The sequence below is a fragment of the Geotrypetes seraphini genome, chromosome 12, assembly GCF_902459505.1.
Source record: "Geotrypetes seraphini chromosome 12, aGeoSer1.1, whole genome shotgun sequence".
NCBI classification, from domain to species: domain Eukaryota; kingdom Metazoa; phylum Chordata; class Amphibia; order Gymnophiona; family Dermophiidae; genus Geotrypetes; species Geotrypetes seraphini.
The window spans coordinates 72300009-72318267 of record NC_047095.1 but is presented as its reverse complement, the minus strand read 5'-3'; the positions used below and the strand labels follow the sequence as shown (position 1 = coordinate 72318267).

General features: G+C 50.2%; 1 protein-coding gene across 4 annotated transcripts in view; it reads left to right on the top strand.

Annotated features, from left to right (window-relative positions):
- The window catches only part of MUTYH (mutY DNA glycosylase), a 63687-nt gene that overhangs the window by 27370 nt on the left and 18058 nt on the right, over positions 1 to 18259 (top strand). For 3 of the 4 annotated variants that reach the window (XM_033916667.1, XM_033916669.1, XM_033916666.1), the window contains 6 exons: positions 6179 to 6248; positions 14113 to 14295; positions 14380 to 14525; positions 15520 to 15690; positions 16211 to 16261; positions 17119 to 18140. In XM_033916667.1, the coding sequence (XP_033772558.1) occupies positions 6179 to 6248; positions 14113 to 14295; positions 14380 to 14525; positions 15520 to 15690; positions 16211 to 16261; positions 17119 to 17217 (720 nt within the window). In that variant the 3' untranslated portion in view covers positions 17218 to 18140. Of the gene's footprint in view, positions 1 to 6178; positions 6249 to 14112; positions 14296 to 14379; positions 14526 to 15519; positions 15691 to 16210; positions 16262 to 17118; positions 18141 to 18259 lie in introns of those variants that run through there. The other variant, XM_033916668.1, reaches the window with a different exon arrangement.

Genomic DNA, 18259 nt, shown 5'->3' with positions numbered 1-18259 from the left:
GGCAAAGTCGTTGCAGGAAAGCTCCCGGGTTACTGCTCGGGTGGTGGAGTTTCTCCGGTCGCTGGGCTGGGTGGTCAACCTTTCCAAGAGTCGGTTGGTCCCGGCTCAGCGTCTGGAGTACCTAGGGGTGCTGTTCGACACCTCCTTGGGGAAGGTCTTCCTCCCAGAGGGCCGGGTGAGCAAATTGCAATCTCAGATTCGCCTGCTTTTGGCGTCCCGGTGTCCTCGGGCGCGAGATTTCCTCCAGGTCTTGGGGTCGATGGCGGCGTCCCTGGACGTGGTGAGGTGGGCGCGGGCCCACATGCGTCCTCTCCAGTATGCTCTGCTCCGGAGGTGGTCTCCCCAGAGGCACGGGATGGATGTTCCGGTTCCCCTGCGAGGCTTGGCGCGCTGCAGCCTGCGTTGGTGGCTCCAGACCCCTCACCTAGTTCAGGGGGTGGGTCTGGATCTCCCGCAGTGGACGGTGCTCCTGACGGATGCGAGTCTCCTGGGTTGGGGGGCTCAGTGTTTGGGCCACTCAGCTCAGGGCACCTGGTCCGCGGAGGAGGCCGCCTGGTCGATCAACGTGTTGGAGACCAGAGCGGTCCGTCTGGCGCTGTTGGCTTTCCACTCCCTGTTGCTGGGCAAGTCGGTCAGAGTGCTGTCGGACAATGCCACGGCGGTGGCTTATGTCAATCGTCAGGGGGGCACCAAGAGCACTCAGGTGGCGCAGGAGGCGGCTCTGCTCATGGTTTGGGCGGAGTCCCATCTGCTGGACCTCTCGGCCTCTCATATAGCCGGAGTAGAAAATGTTCAGGCAGACTTCCTCAGTCGTCACTTCCTGGATCCAGGAGAGTGGTGTCTCGGCGCCGAGGCGTTTCAGTTGATAGTGCAGGCTTGGGGGCAGCCCCTGATGGACCTGATGGCCACGGGTGGCAACGCCAAAGTGCCCCGCTTCTTCAGTCGTCGCAGGGACGGTCTGGCCGAGGGTCTGGATGCTCTGGTCCAGCTGTGGCCAACGGAGGGGCTGTTGTATGTGTTCCCTCCTTGGCCGCTGGTGGGCAGAGTGCTTCTTCGCATTGTTCACCATCCGGGTTTGGTGGTGCTGGTGGCGCCGGATTGGCCTCGCCGTCCGTGGTATGCGGATCTGGTGAGGCACCTGGTAGCGGATCCTCTTCCTCTGCCTCTCTCGGACGACCTTCTGATGCAGGGTCCCATTCCCATGTTCGACCCGTCTCCCTTCTGTCTTACGGCGTGGCTCTTGAAAGGGGTCGCCTTAGCAAGAAGGGATATTCAGACAAGGTGATCTCTACACTGTTGGGGTCCCGGAGGCTTTCTACCTCTCGGGCTTATGTGCGGGTTTGGCGTCTCTTTGAGGAATGGTGTCGGGCGCGGGGGGTGACTTCTTTTCGCGCTTCTCTGCCTAACATTCTAGAGTTCTTGCAGGATGGCCTGGATAGAGGCCTGGCTTGGTCTTCTCTCCGGGTTCATCTTGCGGCCCTGTCGGCCTTTCGAGGGTTGGTGTCAGGTCAGCGTTTATCGGCTCTTCCTGATGTGATTCGGTTTTTGCGGGCGGCCAAGTTGCTTAGGCCTCCCCTACGGCCCTCGGTTCCCTCTTGGGATCTTAATCTGGTTCTCTCTGTTTTGGTGCGTCCGCCTTTCGAGCCCTTGGACGACTGTTCTTTGAAGGACCTTACTTTGAAGGCGGTCTTTTTGGTGGCCATTACTTCTGCTAGGCGTGTTTCTGAGCTGCAGGCTTTCTCTTGTAGGGCTCCCTTCTTGGAGTTTTCTAGGGAGCGGGTCGTCTTGCGGCCTGTTCCTTCCTTTCTGCCGAAAGTTGTTTCTCCTTTTCATGTCAATCAATCGGTGGTTCTCCCGGTCTTGGGTGGTCGGGAGGGCTCTTCGGAGCAACGGCAGCTGCGCAAGTTGGATGTCGGTCGGGTCCTTCGCTCTTATGTGCAGCGGACCCAGGAATTCCGGAAGTCCGATCATCTCTTTGTCCTCCTGGCGGGTCCTCGTCGGGGAGCTGGCGCTTCTAAGGCTACTATTGCGCGCTGGATCAAGGAAACGATTGCTTCCGCTTATCTTCTGAAACAGCAGCCTGTTCCGGAGTTTCTCAAGGCTCATTCCACTCGGGGTCAGGCGGCTTCTTGGGCTGAGTCGTCGCTCGTGCCTCCAGTGGATATTTGTAAGGCTGCGGTTTGGTCCTCCTTGCATTCCTTTGTTCGTCATTATCGGGTTGATGTGCAGGCGCGTCGGGACGCGGTGTTCGGTGAGCGTGTACTGGTATCGGCCCTTCGGGGGTCCCGCCCGTGAGAGGGACTGCTTTGGTACGTCCCATTCGTAAAGTTAACCTCTACTGGTCTGGAGAGTGCTAAAGAAGGAGAAATTAGGTTCTTACCTGCTAATTTACTTTCTTTTAGCTTCTCCAGACCAGTAGAGGTCCCCACCCTGTCTGTTGTTGTTGTTGTTGGGGCTGTTGCGCGGGCAGTTTTTGGTTTTTGCTGCGGGTTCTAGTATTTTTCTAGGGCCGGGGAGAATTGAAGAACAGCGGCTGTGGCTCGGCTGGCTTAGCTGGCGAGCTGTGGGGACATTCTTCCTTCGGGAATTTCTCCTCTGCATTTTCCAACAGCATTTTGGGTATGTTATTTGTTACTCCTTTCGGAGTATTGTTTTTTCTCTCTGTTTTTTTTTCCAGTTCTTGGTTCTGCTTGGCTATTCGGCAGACTGAGGGAAATAGAGAGGAGGGGCTAGGATATACTGTCCCAAAGTTTTGTTTTCAGTCTCCACCTGCTGGTCATGATTAGATATATACCCATTCGTAAAGTTAACCTCTACTGGTCTGGAGAAGCTAAAAGAAAGTAAATTAGCAGGTAAGAACCTAATTTCTCCTTATATCATTTTGATAGCAGCAATATCTCTGGTGATTGACCTGAAGAAACCATACAAATGTCTTATGACATTCCCCCAAATTCCAGGCTCTAGGCAGGCTGGGTCAGTATGACTTTGGCTCCTTATCCCATTGCCCACATTCTTTCTTGTTTGCATCAATCAGGTTGTCATCTGGTCAGTTCCAACAGAGTCACAGGTGTTTTTTTTTTTACTTCAGAAAGGCATGTCTGGGCCAAAGGTTGTTCTAGCATAGGGCACTGCATATTTTGCGAGCTGTGTAGGCAGCCTCAGGCCCTTTTAATGCTCCTTTTAATTCTTGTTCTTTTTTTGTTTGTTTGTTTTTATTTCTTCTCACAGCTCACCAGCTGTATCAAGAGAGCAGACCCCACTGGCTCTCTAAACTAGTCTGTGCCTAACAGGTGGCCAGGTGTACAGTTGAGGCTTCTCTAAAGCAAAAACATAAGGGGAGGTGGGGGAAGGGACTCAACCCTTTTGTATGTGGCACCCCCGAGAGGGTCCCCCAAGCTCTGTCTGGACAGCAAAAGGGACAAGAAAGATTCACTAAGCAGATCCAACAGGCCCTAACAAACCTCAGCACAGACTGCACAAACTTACCACTCCAACTGCTGGAGACTGATTGTACGTGGGGCTGCACAGCCCACTTGTACTGCTGCCAAAAGTCAATGTCTCAGTCTCCATCTGCTGGCAGAGGTCAGTTGGGGTTGAGCCAGGAGGTGGAATGGGTAGGTCTGGGGAGGGGTGACTAGAAGAAACTGGGGACATGGCTTAAATCTCCCTCTCAAAGACTGAGCTTCTAAGCAGCCCTGAAATCCCACTGTATTTCCTTGTGAACACTATTACCTCTCCCATCACACCTTTAGTGTATATATTGGTGGGTCCTCTTCTGCTGCTACCCCGCTGGCAGTTGGTGTACCCCAGGGTTCTGTCTTAGGACCTCTTCTCTCTCTGCACCTCTTCCCTCGGTGCCCTGATCTCCTTCTATGGCTTCCAGTATCACCTATATGCTGATGACCCCAGATCTACCTTTCTAGACCCAAAATTTCACCTAAAGTCCAAGTAAAAGTCTCTGCCTGGTTGTTCTGCTATCATCTGAAACTAAATATGTCCAAGACTGAGCTGCTCCTCTTTCCTCTTAAACCCTCTCCTCCTCCTCTTCTGTTCTCCATCTCAGTAAATAATACTGTCATCGTTTAGTCTCCTCTGCTCACAACCTTGGGTCAATGATTGGCTGAGTGGCAGACTTCAGAGGGTGGTGGTTAATGGTACCCTCTCTAAAACATCGGAGGTGACCAGTGGAGTGCCGCAGGGCTCGGTCCTGGGTCCACTCCTTTTCAACATATTCATAGGGGATCTGACTCAAGGGCTTCAAGGTAAAATAACACTATTCGCCGATGATGCAAAACTATGTAATATAGTAAGTGAATGCAGTTTACAGAATTATATGGCGCAGGACCTGCTTACATTGGAAAGTTGGTCCTCAACCTGGCATCTAGGCTTCAATACTAAGAAATGTAAGGTCATGCACCTCGGAAGCGGAAATCCATGCAGGACGTACTTCTTGAACGGAGAAACTTTAACTAGGACTTCAGCAGAATGAGATTTAGGAGTAATCATCAGTGCAGACATGAAAACTGCCAATCAAGTGGAGAAGGCTTCATCTAAGGCAAGGCAGATATTGGGTTGTATCAATAGAAGTTTCGTCAGCCGAAAGCCTGAAGTCATAATGCCGTTGTACAGGACCATGGTGAGACCTCATCTGGAGTACTGTGTGCAATTCTGGAGGCCACATTACAGTAAAGATGTGCGCAGAATTGAATCGGTTCAGCGGACGGCCACCAGGATGATCTTGGGGCTCAAGGGTCTCTCGTACGAAGAGAGACTGAACAAATTGCAGCTTTACACTCTCGAGGAACGTAGGGAGAGGGGAAACATGATCAAAACATTTAAGTACCTCACGGGACGTGTTGAAGTGGAAGATGATATTTTCTTTCTCAAGGGACCCTCAGCCATAAGAGGGCACCCGCTCAAACTCAGGGGCAGAAAATTTCATGGCGACACCAGAAAGTATTTCTTCACAGAGAGAGTGGTTGATCATTGGAACAAGCTTCCAGTGCAGGTGATCGAGGCAGACAGCGTGCCAGACTTTAAGAATAAATGGGATACCCATGAGGGATCCCTACGAGGGTCAAGATAAGGAAATTGGGTCATTAGGGCATAGACAGGGGGTGGGTAAGCAGAGTGGGCAGACTTGATGGGCTGTAGCCCTTTTCTGTCGTCATCTTCTATGTTTCTATGTCTTTGATTCTACCTCTTATTTTCTACAAACTGCTAAGGCCTGTCGCTTCTATCTCTAAAACATCACCAAAGTTTGCCCCTTCCTCTCTGAGCACACTCTCGTAATCTCACACTTAGATTACTGCATCTACTTCTAACTGGTCTCCCACAGTGCCAGCTCTCCCCCCTGCAATCTCTGAAAAACTGCTGCCTGACTCATTTTCTACCAACCTTGCTACACTCATGTCACTTCACTGGCTCCCTATCCACCGTCGCATACAGTTCAAGTGTGTTTGTTCTGCTACCCCTCAATGTCTCCTTTCTTCTCTCCTTAAACACTTCCCAGAGAACTCCGTTCCTGCTCTTAGCTGAACCCTTCTCCACTGCCAAGTCATTCTTTTCATCTAGCTGCCTCCCATGCCTGCAATAAATTACCTGAGTTTGTCCCTCAAGCCTCTTCCCTTATCTTGTTTAAAAGCAGATTGAAAACCCACCTTTTTGATTTAGCCTTCAGTCCACAACCCCACTGCTCACCACCCTAGCCAGCAGATGAACTGTAACCCCCACCTCTTTCAAGCAGGGATTGTCTCCTTTGTGACTGTACAGCGCTGAGTATGTCTGGTAGCACTCTAGAAATAATAGTAGTAGTAGGGTTTTATCCCATTCTATAAAAAAATTGTAGACTCTTAACTGGAACTCAACCAGAACTCTCAAGCAATCAGAAAAAAAAATCTAAAGAAATACTGTAATACTTTAAATGGAAATTTAAGGGTCAACTTGGCACACCACAGCTGAGTCTGCCCACCGCTTTGCCTACCACATGTCTGGAACAGTTTATGTAATGGCATAGTTTGAGGTATAGTATTAGTTAGGCCTATTTTTAATAGTAACCAGAAAGAACATTTATCCAGCATCTAGCGATCCCCAGTTAACCAAGAGTCTACTGTAGTTGGTCTGCATGGAAGGCCCTTATGTGTTTATGGTTCGTTGAGTCTTCTTCTCTTGGTTGTAGGTACAGAAGGACCTGGATTCTGCATTTCAGAGACTGAAGGGGAAAGGAGCGTCTGATATAGAGGAATGTGGTGAGTGATGGAGAAGGGGAAAAGGTGAAGGTGTCTGTCATGTAACAGATGAGTTTAAGGTATGAAGACGGGAGGGGGGAGCACAGTAATTCAAAAATGAGAATTCTTAAAACATTTAACCCAACTTTAGATTTCTGACTTCTTTTAAACCCCGCCTTTTGTTACTTCCCCTAATTGTCTAATTTACTATCAATTACTGTAGTTCTATTCCTACCTTTCCTAGTGGTTCTGTCTCTGGCATTTGTATTATTAGCATTGAAATTATGATTAGGCGATTAATCAAATTTTTAAATAAACTTGAGTATCACCATGATTAATCATAACTTACAATCTATGAATCTGCTTATGAACAGCAGAAACATGAGAGTAGGTAAAGGCCAAATGGCCCATCCAGTCTGCCCATCGCAGCATCCACTTCTTCTTCCGTGCTTTCTTGAATTCAGACACAGTCTTTGTCTCCACACATCTATTTCCTTAGATAACTCCTGAGCCTATGATCTCTTAACTTCATCCTATGCCTTCTCATTCCAGAGTTTTTTCCTTTATTTGAAAATGGCTCACCTCTTGTACATTACTGCCACGGAGATATTTTAACATGTCTCTCATATCCCTATTCGACCACTGACCAACTCCATCCTATTTATATCTTTCTCAAGGTGTAGTCTCCATTTCCAAATGTGGCCTCTCCAGAGACATACAAGGGCACCAACACCTTTTCTTTAGCACTCTCCAGACCAGTAGAGGTTAACTTTACGAATGGGTATATATCTAATCATGACCAGCAGGTGGAGACTGAAAACAAAACTTTGGGACAGTATATACTATCCTCCCTTCTCTATTTCCCTCAGTCTTCTTTCAGTCTCCAGCAGGTGTTGAGTGATCTGTACCCATCTCTCTTGGTAGGGCTGTTGGAATTTGTTTAGGGGTTTATTGTCCCTGTTTTTGGCCGGACGGAGCTTGGTCGGGCCCTGTTTGGGGGTCCGTCCGACCTCGGGGGTGTCAAACCCGGCGGGTCACGAGCGGGGTCCCTCCCCCCACTTCCTCCACCTCCCCACATTTTTTTAGAGGAGCCTCAGCAGTAAGCCTTGCCCCCTAAGTCAAGCAAGGCATATTGCTTCGAGAGCCTGTGGAGTCTGTTCTGTAAAAAAAAAAAAAAAAAAAAAATCCTGAGGTAGTGCTGGTCTGAAGGGTTGTTTCCCTTTAAGAAAACTGTATTTTACTGTATTTTTTCATGTAACCAGCACTTTTTTATAGCTAGGTCGCGTCTGGAGCAATTGTGCCCTTCTCCGGGGGAGTAGGCCACAATTTTAGTCCAGCCGCGAGGCACTCGCGGCCGGCCTGAACTCGGCGGTTTGGGTCGGTGAGGTGGTGGAGCTCCGTCGGCAGCGGCTGCAGGCGCCCAGAGCTCCCCGCCGATGGTGCCTCGCGAGTCGGCTTGGAGCAGTGGGGAAGCCCGGTCTTCCACAACCGCCCACGGAGGGATTCCCCGAAGGATTCCCTCTCAGCTGATTTTTTGACAGCTGATGCCGACTTGCCTGTCTTAGCGGCTGGGACTGTTCAGTCTTCTCAGCCGCTACAGGCCATGGAGGGAGCATTTTTGGCGGGAACTTCGCCATTTTCTTTGTCTGGCCCCTCCATTTTGTCTGCAACCTCAGGTGACCTTCCCCCTGTATGGCGAACACAGGGGCAGGTTTCAGCATGGACCCCTGCTGGGGCAGGGAGTCCCTGGGGACCCCCAGGGGTTTTTTGCCCCCAATTTATTTTCTTTCTTTGTGCGGACTTTTGGGGGTCCCACGTGCGCCTGGGGGGTTTCGGGGGGGGTTTCCCTCCGCGCCCCCTATGGCTTTGCCTCCCTCTTTTCGTTTGGCGTCCCCTCTTCCTCCTCCCTCATCCAAGCGCCCGCGGGGGGGCTTGGATTGCGAATTGGTGGGCGGAGGAGCGTGTTGGCCTGGTTGAGGACCTGGCTGCTTTGGCGGGCTTCCAGGATCCTCTAGAGGGGACGCCTGTTGGCAGCGGGGCGGCGGGTTTCCCGTCTTCCAGAGCAGATGCGTCCGTGGTGCGCTTTTTTATTCAGAGGGATGAGCTTTTAGACCTGTGTAGCAGGTCTCCTTGGTGCTGCATTTTTGCAGTGGCGCCGCCGGAGACCCCGCGTATGGGGGCCCCTCTGCTTCAGGGGGTCTGTCCTGGTTCCCGCTCTTTTCCTGTGCGTCAGGATTTGCGGGATTTTGTGTTGGCGCAGTGGCCTATGGGCGCAGTTTCGTTTGGTGTGCGCCTTGGCTCTTGGGTATCTCGTCCCGGAGGGAGGTAGGGCTACCTTAATTTCGCCAATGGGGAACGCGGTGGTCTCGGCACTTCCTAAGCGGCATACCGTGCCTGTTATGGACGGTTCTGCTCTTAGGGTCTCGGAGGCGCGTGCGTTAGAGACTCTTCTTAAGTGTGATTTTGATGTCTCTGCCTTTGGGGTCCAGGCGGCTGTTTGTGGGGAGCTAGTCGCTCGCGCCGTGTTTCGGTGGGCTGAGCGTGTCCTGGATCGGGAGTCTGATGACTGGTCTCTAGTGGATCAGGAGGTAGCGAAGATTGCGATGGCTGCCTCGTTCCTCTCAGATGCTCTTTATGACTTGGTGCGGATTTCGGCTAAGTCTATGGCATGGCCGCGCGGCGTATTTTGTGGCTGCGCGCTTGGGCGGCGGATTCTGCGTCCAAAGCTAAGTTTACTAAAGTTCCCTTTAGGGGGTCTTTTTGTTTGGAGAGGAATTAGATGAGTTGATTCAGACTCTGACGGACTCGAAGGTGCCCCGTCTGCCTGAGGACCGTGCCCGCCCTGCGTCTAGGTGTGGGGCTGCCCGGGGGCGTTTGCGGGAATTTCGCAAGTATCGCCCGGGGCGTGGGGCTGCTTCTTTCCCGGCTCAGGGTTTTTCCCGGGGTCGGTTCTTCCAGCGCATGCAGCCCTTTCGGGGGGCCCGTCGGGGGGCAGGGAATCCCTCCGCCGGTTCCCCCGCTTCCCGTCCTGCGCAATGACTCCTTGCCGGCGCCCCCTTTGGTTCCGGTGGGGGCCCGGCTGCGCAAATTTTTCCCCAAATGGGCCGAGATCGCGTCCGATCAGTGGGTCCTTGAGGTGGTGCGGGACGGTTACGCTCTGGAGTTTACCCGCTCTCTGCCGGACCTTTTCCTCGCTTCTCCATGTCAGACTCCATGGAAGACGCAGGCTTTTCGTCAGACCCTTCAGCGTTTGCTAGATCTCGAGGCAGTGGTGCCGGTGTCCCCTACGGAGTGGGGCACCGGCAGGTACTCCATTTACTTTGTGGTGGCCATAAAGGAGGGGACCTTTCGGCCCATCCTGGATGTCTCTCGATCTGACGGAGGCCTACTTGCAGGTTCCAATTCGGGCCTCTCATCAGCACTTCCTTCGCTTTGCGATCTTGGGGCGGCACTTTCAGTTCTGTGCGCTTCCCTTTGGTCTGGCCACGGCTCCTCGGACGTTCACCACGGTAATGGTGGTCGTCGCGGCAGCCTTGCGGTCGGTGGGCATCCTGGTTCTCCCCTACCTGGACGACTGGTTGATTCGGGCAAAGTCGTTGCAGGAGAGCTCCCGGGTTACGGCTCGGGTGGTGGAGTTTCTCCGGTCGCTGGGCTGGGTGGTCAACCTTTCCAAGAGTCGGTTGGTCCCGGCTCAGCGTCTGGAGTGCCTTGGGGTTATGTTCGACATCTCCTTGGGGAAGGTCTTCCTTCCAGAGGCCCGGGTGAGCAAATTGCAATCTCAGATTCGCCTGCTTTTGGCGTCCCGGGGTCCTCGGGCGCGAGATTTCCTCCAAGTCCTGGGGTCAATGGCGGCGTCCCTGGACGTGGTGAGGTGGGCGCGGGCCCACATGCGTCCTCTTCAGTATGCTCTGCTCCGGAGGTGGTCTCCCCGGAGGCAAGATTTGGATGTTCCGGTTCCCCTGCGAGGCTTGGCGCGCTGCAGTCTGCGCTGGTGGCTCCGGACCCCTCACCTGGTTCAGGGGGTGGGTCTGGATCTCCCGCAGTGGACGGTGCTCCTTACGGATGCGAGTCTCCTCGGTTGGGGGGCTCAGTTTATGGGCCACTCAGCTCGGGGCACCTGGTCCGCGGAGGAGGCCTCCTGGTCGATCAACGGGTTGGAGACCAGAGCGGTCAGGCTGGCGCTGTTAGCTTTCCACTCCCTTTTGCTGGGCAAGTCGGTCAGAGTCCTGTCGGACAATGCCACGGCGGTGGCTTATGTCAATCGTCAGGGGGGCACCAAGAGCACTCCTGTGGCGCAGGAGGCGGCTCGGCTCATGGTTTGGGCGGAGTCCCATCTTCTGGACCTCTCGGCTTCTCATATAGCCGGGGTAGAAAATGTTCAGGCAGACTTCCTCAGTCGTCACTTCCTGGATCCAGGAGAGTGGTTTCTCGGCGCCGGAGCGTTTCGGTTGATAGTGCAAGATTGGGGGCAGCCCCTGATGGACCTGATGGCCACGAGTGGCAACGCCAAAGTGCCCCGCTTCTTCAGTCGTCGCAGGGAAGGGCTGGCCGAGGGTCTGGATGCTCTGGTCCAGCCGTGGCCAACGGAGGGGCTGTTGTATGTGTTCCCTCCTTGGCCGCTGGTGGGCAGAGTGCTTCTTCGCATTGTTCACCATCCGGGTTTGGTGGTGCTGGTGGCTCCGGATTGGCCTCGACGTCCGTGGTATGCGGATCTGGTGAGGCACCTGGTGGCGGTTCCTCTTCCTCTGCCTCTCTCGGACGACCTTCTGATGCAGGGTCCCATTCCCATGTTCGACCCGTCTCTCTTCTGTCTTACGGCGTGGCTCTTGAAAGGGGTCGCCTTAGCAAGAAGGGATATTCAGACAAGGTGATCGCTACACTGTTGGGGTCCCGGAGGCTTTCTACCTCTCGGGCTTATGTGCGGGTTTGGCGTCTCTTTGAGGAATGGTGTCGGGCGCGGGGAGTGACCTCTTTTCGCGCTTCTCTGCCTAACATTCTAGAGTTCTTGCAGGATGGCCTGGATAGAGGCCTGGCTTGGTCTTCTCTCCGGGTTCATCTTGCGGCCCTGTTGACCTTTCGAGGGTTGGTGTCAGGTCAGCGTTTATCGGCTCTTCCTGATGTGATTCGGTTTCTGCGGGCGGCCACGTTGCTTAGGCCTCCCCTACGGCCCTCGGTTCCCTCTTGGGATCTTAATCTGGTTCTCTCTGTTTTGGTGCGCCCGCCTTTCGAGCCCTTGGACGACTGTTCTTTGAAGGACCTTACTTTGAAGGCGGTCTTTTTGGTGGCCATTACTTCTGCTAGGCGTATTTCTGAGCTGCAGGCTTTCTCTTGTAGGGCTCCCTTCTTGGAGTTGTCTAGGGAGCGGGTCGTCTTGCGGCCTGTTCCTTCCTTTCTGCCGAAGGTTGTTTCTCCTTTTCATGTCAATCAATCGGTGGTTCTCCCGGTCTTGGGTGGTCGGGAGGGCTCTTCTGAGCAACGGCAGCTGCGCAAGTTGGATGTCGGTCGGGTCCTTCGCTCTGATGTGCAGCGGACCCAGGAATTCCGGAAGTCCGATCATCTCTTTGTCCTCCTGGCTGGTCCTCGTCGGGGAGCTGGCGCTTCTAAGGCTACTATTGCGCGCTGGATCAAGGAGACGATTGCTTCCGCTTATCTTCTGAAACAGCAGCCTGTTCCGGAGTTTCTCAAGGCTCTTTCCACTCGGGGTCAGGCGGCTTCTTGGGCTGAGTCGTCGCTCGTGCCTCCAGTGGATATTTGTAAGGCTGCGGTTTGGTCCTCCTTGTATTCTTTTGTTAGACATTATCGGGTAGATGTTCAGGCGCGTCGGGACGCGGTGTTCGGTGAGCGTGTTCTGGTATCGGCCCTTCGGGGGTCCCGCCCGTGAGAGGGACTGCTTTGGTACGTCCCATTCGTAAAGTTAACCTCTACTGGTCTGGAGAGTGCTAAAGAAGGAGAAATTAGGTTCTTACCTGCTAATTTACTTTCTTTTAGCTTCTCCAGACCAGTAGAGGTCCCCACCCTGTCTGTTGTTGTTGTTGTTGTTGGGGCTGTTTTCGCGGGCAGTTTTTGTTTTTTGCTGCGGGTTCTAGTATTTTTCTAGGGCCGGGGAGAATTAAAGAACAGCGGCTGTGGCTCGGCTGGCTTAGCTGGCGAGCTGTGGGGACATTTTCCTTCGGGTATTTCTCCTCTGCATTTTCCAACAGCATTTGGGTATGTTATTTGTTACTCCTGTTAGGAGTATTGTTTTCTTCCTGTTTTCCAGTTCTTGGTTCTGCTTGGCTATTCGGCAGACTGAGGGAAATAGAGAAGGGAGGATAGTATATACTGTCCCAAAGTTTTGTTTTCAGTCTCCACCTGCTGGTCATGATTAGATATATACCCATTCGTAAAGTTAACCTCTACTGGTCTGGAGAAGCTAAAAGAAAGTAAATTAGCAGGTAAGAACCTAATTTCTCCTTTTTCCTTTTAGCCATTCTTGCTATTGCCCTGACATCCTTCTGGCTTTGACCATCGCCTTTTCTACCTGTTTTGCCACCCTAAAATCAGCAGATACGATCACCCCTAAGTCTCCCTTGGAGTTTTTCAGTCCATGTGCATGACCCTGCATTTTTTAGCATGAAATCTTAGTTGCCAATTTCTCAACGGAGATAAGAGATGAAACCTGATCAACCCTTACAGGAAGCATATAAGTCAACTCTTATCCCCCTCTCTCTGCAAGTACAAAAAAGGTCAATTAAAGGGGGATTTGGGGGCAAGACTAGATCTGGGTAAGGAGACCTCTGTGTAAAAGCAAAGGACAGGAGAGAGGAATGAAAAATGAAACAAAGTCAGCAGCAGCGCACATGCCTGCAGAATAACATTCTGATGCTAAATCTATCCTCTATTGATTTTTCAACATTCTTGATAACATATTATTTAAAATTTCTATTTATAGAAACAGTAATTTCAAGCCAATACAACAATCATGGTGTGTAAACTCATCTCATAAAATTGTAGAAGCAGTGGATTACAGGACTGGAGGCAACATGGATTCACTAGAGGCAGGTCTTGTCAGACAAATCTGATCAATTTCTTTGACTGGGTGACCAGAGAATTGGCTACAGGATGTACGCTAGATGTGGTGTATTTAGATTTTAGCAAAGCCTTTGACGGTGTTCCACACATATGTCTAATAAATAAACTGAGTGCCCTAGGGATGGGTCCCAAAGTGACGGGCTGGGTCAGGAACTGGTTGAGTGGAAGGCGACAGAGGATAGTGATCAATGGAGATCACTCTGAGGAAAGGGATGTTACCAGTGGAGTGCCTCAAGGTCTGTTCTTGGGTTTGTTCTTTTTAACATTTTTATAAACGATATTGCTGAAGGGGCTGTCGAGTAAGATTTGCCTTTTGGCGGATGATACCAAAATCTGCAACAGAGTAGATGCGCCGGATAGTGTGAATAACATGAAGAAAGACCTGGCAAAGCTTGAAAAATGGTCTGAAATTTGGCAGCTAAAATTTAATGTTAAGAAATGCAAGGTCATGCATTTGGGCTGCAAAAACCCGAGGGAACAATACAGTTTAGGGGGGTGAAGAACTTATATGTACGACAGAAGAGCAGGTCGTGGGTGTGACTATATGTGATGATCTTAAGGTGGCCAAACAGGTTGAAAAGGTGATGGCGAAAGCTAGAAGGATGTTAGGGTGCATAGGGAGTGGAATGGCCAGTAGGAAAAAGGAGGTATTGGTATACCTGTGGAAGACTCTAGTGAGGACAGAGGGCTGTTGTCTATATTCTGTGTAGGTGTGATGAGGAACCATAGGGGATGCTGTCTATACTCTGCTTTGTGATGCAGGAATCTTAGCAGCACCTCATTCTGCATTCCTTCTTGCTTATTCTGGCTGCAGCTGGCACCTGTCCCTTGTGCCTGCCTCCATCATCACCCTGGAGCAGCAAGCTGGGTGTAACAAACTTCCCCAGAAAATCTCTAAAGAAGCAGCCGCGGCTGGTGCAATCCCTGACATGTGTCCCAGAGAGGAGGAGCATATGTGGAGAGCCAGAGTACCTGCTTACTCAGAGGCCCAGCTCAGGTAATATTTGGTCAGTTGCAGTTGTCTCACCCTTCAGTGGGCTGTGGCAGCGTCTTCTCTAAATCTGCCATGTGCCCTTCACAGGACTGCTGGCAGGGATGTGGGAGTTCCCTGGCATAGTTTCTGACACAGAGATACCCAAGAAAGATCAGGAGCGGGCGCTGTCTGAGCATCTGGCTGCAGTGACCGGAGGGACTGAGGGTCTGCGAGGCCTGTGCTACATCGGTGAGGTAAGTCCTGAGGCCCAAAATGCTTCTGTATGGAGAGAATATGGAGCAAGAAGTATTTTGTTTTTTATCTTTTAGTCATTGGTAAATGTCTTAAAAAGAAGTCTTTGTTGAAGAGGAGACCTCAAGGGTGTTTGTTGACGTCTCACAGACAAAAGCTGCCATACACCAAACTTCATTCTGTCCTTGAATCTACCCTGGGTGTAAAGAATGCTTATACATCTGTTTTGGATAGAATAGGGACTTTGGGGGATGAGCAACATAATCTTGCAATACAGGGAAAAACACCTGCTAGACTTCAAACCATTATTAGGCACAAAAGGGAAAAAGTCCAATGCATGTGCTGAAGATACTATGCAGTGGATTTTAAACAATCTGGAAAAAAAATATTTCTTCACACACTGTGTAATTAAACTCTGGAATTTGTTGCCAGAGAATGTCGTGAAATCGGTTAGCTTTGCCGGGTTTAAAAAAGGTTTGGATAATTTTCTGAAAGAGAAGTCCATAGGCCATTATTGAGATGTCTTGGGGGAAATCCATTGCTTATTCCTAGGATAAGCAGCATCAAATCTGTTTTACTACTTGGGACCTGGGTTGGCCACTGTTGGAAACAGGATACTGGGCTTGATGGACCTTCAGTCTATCCCAGTATGGCAGCTCTTATGTTCTTCCACAAGTTCTTTCACCTGCATCACCTGTGATCTCGCTCACGGATCAGGAACAGGGGTTATATCACATTAACTCATAATTGGAAGGAATGCCAAAAACTCTTGTTTGCATAGATAGGAAACTTCCATCATAAATGCCGATCAAGTTAACTACACTTTTATTCCCCCAGTGAATCTAACGTATTTGAAAAATGCTCTCTTCCCAAATCAGCTCTGCTTTCTTCTGCCACATTATTCTTTCCTTTTCACCCTCTTCAGGTGGCTTGAGGTGTGGTTCAGCATCTGCTCTCTATGAGGTGGGTTAACTTTTCTCTGTTTTCCCCCTGCAGGTGCTTCACATGTTCTCCCACATCCACCAGACTTACCTGGTTTATTCCCTGAGTCTCGATGAGGCAGATGGCACCACAGTGGTACGTGAGGGAGTGAGAGGGGTACACACTGCGCGATGGGTGACCAAAGCAGAGTTCCAGAAAGCAGCCGTGTCTACGGCCATGAAGAAGGTGAGATGCCTCCCTGTCCCTCAGGTTCTGTAATATGCATACACACATACACCTGACCTGAAAGACTGGCCACAAGTGACACTCTCTTGAGTTGTGGATTTCCTACGCTGTGTTCTTGGATTGAATCTTGGTTCTTCAGCATGGACTTGGTTTGCTGATGCCTTCGATACAGACATGTAAGCATGTTCCATTACCTGGGCTACCAGCTCTGTTACTGGGCTTTAATTCTGCATGTTTAGACCCATGACCAGTCATGGGTCCTCTTTCCCGAATCCTGCAGCCAGATTTGAACTGGTGCAGTGAGACAGACTCCCCAGCCTCTCTCCTCCTGCAAGAAACATTTTTTCCAGAACCACCTCTTCACTGTGGTCTCGATGTAGCAGCAAAGTGCAGATGTGAGTCTAGGCCAGGAGATAGACGTTGTGAAAACTCTCACTTTTCATTCGGGGTAATCAATCTGCATAAGATGGCCAGAAAATGGAACCTGCCACTGAGACACTCGCGCTTTCTTTTTATCCAGATATTTAAAATGTATGAAAACCGAAACGCTGGGAAACAGGAGAAAAACAAGGTAAGCAGAACTGTGCAGTTCTTATATGGATGGTGTGAATAACATGAAGCTTGAAGAATGATATGAAATTTGGCAGCTAAAATGTAATGCTAAGAAATGCAAGGTCATGCATTTGGGCTGCAAAAACCCGAGGGAACGGTACAGATTAGGGAGTGAAGAGCTTATGTGCACGACAGAAAAGCGGGGCTTGGGTGTGATGATCTTAAGGTGGCCAAACAGGTTGAAAAGGTGACCGTAAAAGCTAGAAGGATGCTAGGTTGTATAGGGAGAGGTATGGCCAGTAGGAAAAAGGAGGTATTGATGCCTCTGTATGACTTTGGTGAGACCTCATTTAGAATATTGTGTACAATTCTGGAGGCCACACCTTCAAAAAGATATAGACAGGATGGAGTCTGTCCAGAGGAAGCTATTAAAATGGTGTGTGGTCTTCGTGATAAGGCATATATGGACAGACTTAAAGATCTCAATCTGTATACTTTGGAGGAAAGGCAGGAGAGGGGAGATATGGTAGAGACGTTTAAATACCTATGTGATATAAATATGCATGAGTCGAGTCTCTGCAATGAGAGGGCATAAGATGAAGTTAGAAGGTCATAGACACCGGAGTAATCTGAGGAAATACTTTTTTACGGAAAGGGTGATAGATGCGTGGAACAGTCTTCCGGAAGAGGTGGTAGAAACAGAGACTGTGTCTGAATTCAAGAGGGTCTGGGATAGGCACATGGGATCTTTTGGAGAGAGAAAGAGATAAGGGTTACTGCGGATGGGCCATTTATCTGCCATCATGTTTCTAGGTTCTGCTGACTATGTGCACTATCTCTGCCTGTCCTGACATTTGTTCATTCATGCTTTTACAGATCAGGAAAAGGAAACAGAGCCCTGAAGGCGACAGCATTAAACCAGACACACACAGACAGCTGTCTCTGAAGAGGTTTTTCAAGCCTGCCACTAAATGAGATCCAGATGTATGTGTCATGTGATGGATACGAATTGTAAGAGGGAGCTCTATTCCTGTACCAGGATTGCGGGATGGGGGAAAGGTTGACACCCCAGGTAGAGTGGGCTGCTCTGGGGAAAGAATAATTACCGTATATGTGTGTGGCAAAGCCAGCCTTTGCTTTTTCTGCATGTTCAGGCCCCATCATGCCTCAAGAAAGGGGGCAGCTTTCCTGTGGAATCCCTAGAAACTCAAATTTATCCCACAACGCACAAGATAAACTCAGTCTATGAACCTCAAAAGTTTGTAAATGTGTGGAAGAGACCACCATGGATCTAAAAGTATCTCGTGTTAATTTTTACACCCTTATAATCACTGCACACATTAGATATCCATTGACTAAATAGCATTTCTTAGCATAGTATCAAAGTCCAAATAGATTCAATCATGGAACACGTTTCGCCAACCACTGTGTCAGGTACAGTAGTTCAAAACTTCAATAACAAAGTGTTCAAAGATTGGAGCTGACACATTGTGGGATAAATTAGAGTTTCTAGGTATACTATCGATTTCCCTGGTCTTAATTCAATTTTAATTTGCCCATGAGCAACTTGGGTTCTGGTGGGATCCAGCAGTTCGAGACACCCTCCATTTTTTTCTGTAACTGGGAGTTCAGCCTTCTTCCCCTTGTCGTCAGGGGTCAGATGAGGGGCAAGCCACTGTTCAGAAGTGGCCATATACATTTTGGGATTGCTTGCTTGGGCTCCAGAGCACAGTCACAGGTGTATGAGAGATTGTAGCCAGCACTAGTAATGCAGATTTCATAGGCTGCATTAACTGTTGCTCTCACGCCATCTCCGGGTGCTTTTTTTTATACAGCATTTTAGCTATTCACACTTCTATTTTTATGTAATAAATGTATTTTGTACTTTTTTTTCTAAATGTGTTTGATCTTTTTTTTTTCAGATTTTAGCTTATCACTGTGAAATGTAAACGCACAGAGCAAGTTCAGTATCTCTGTAATGTCCGCATGTGCTGTGGGCCTTCCACTACTCACACAC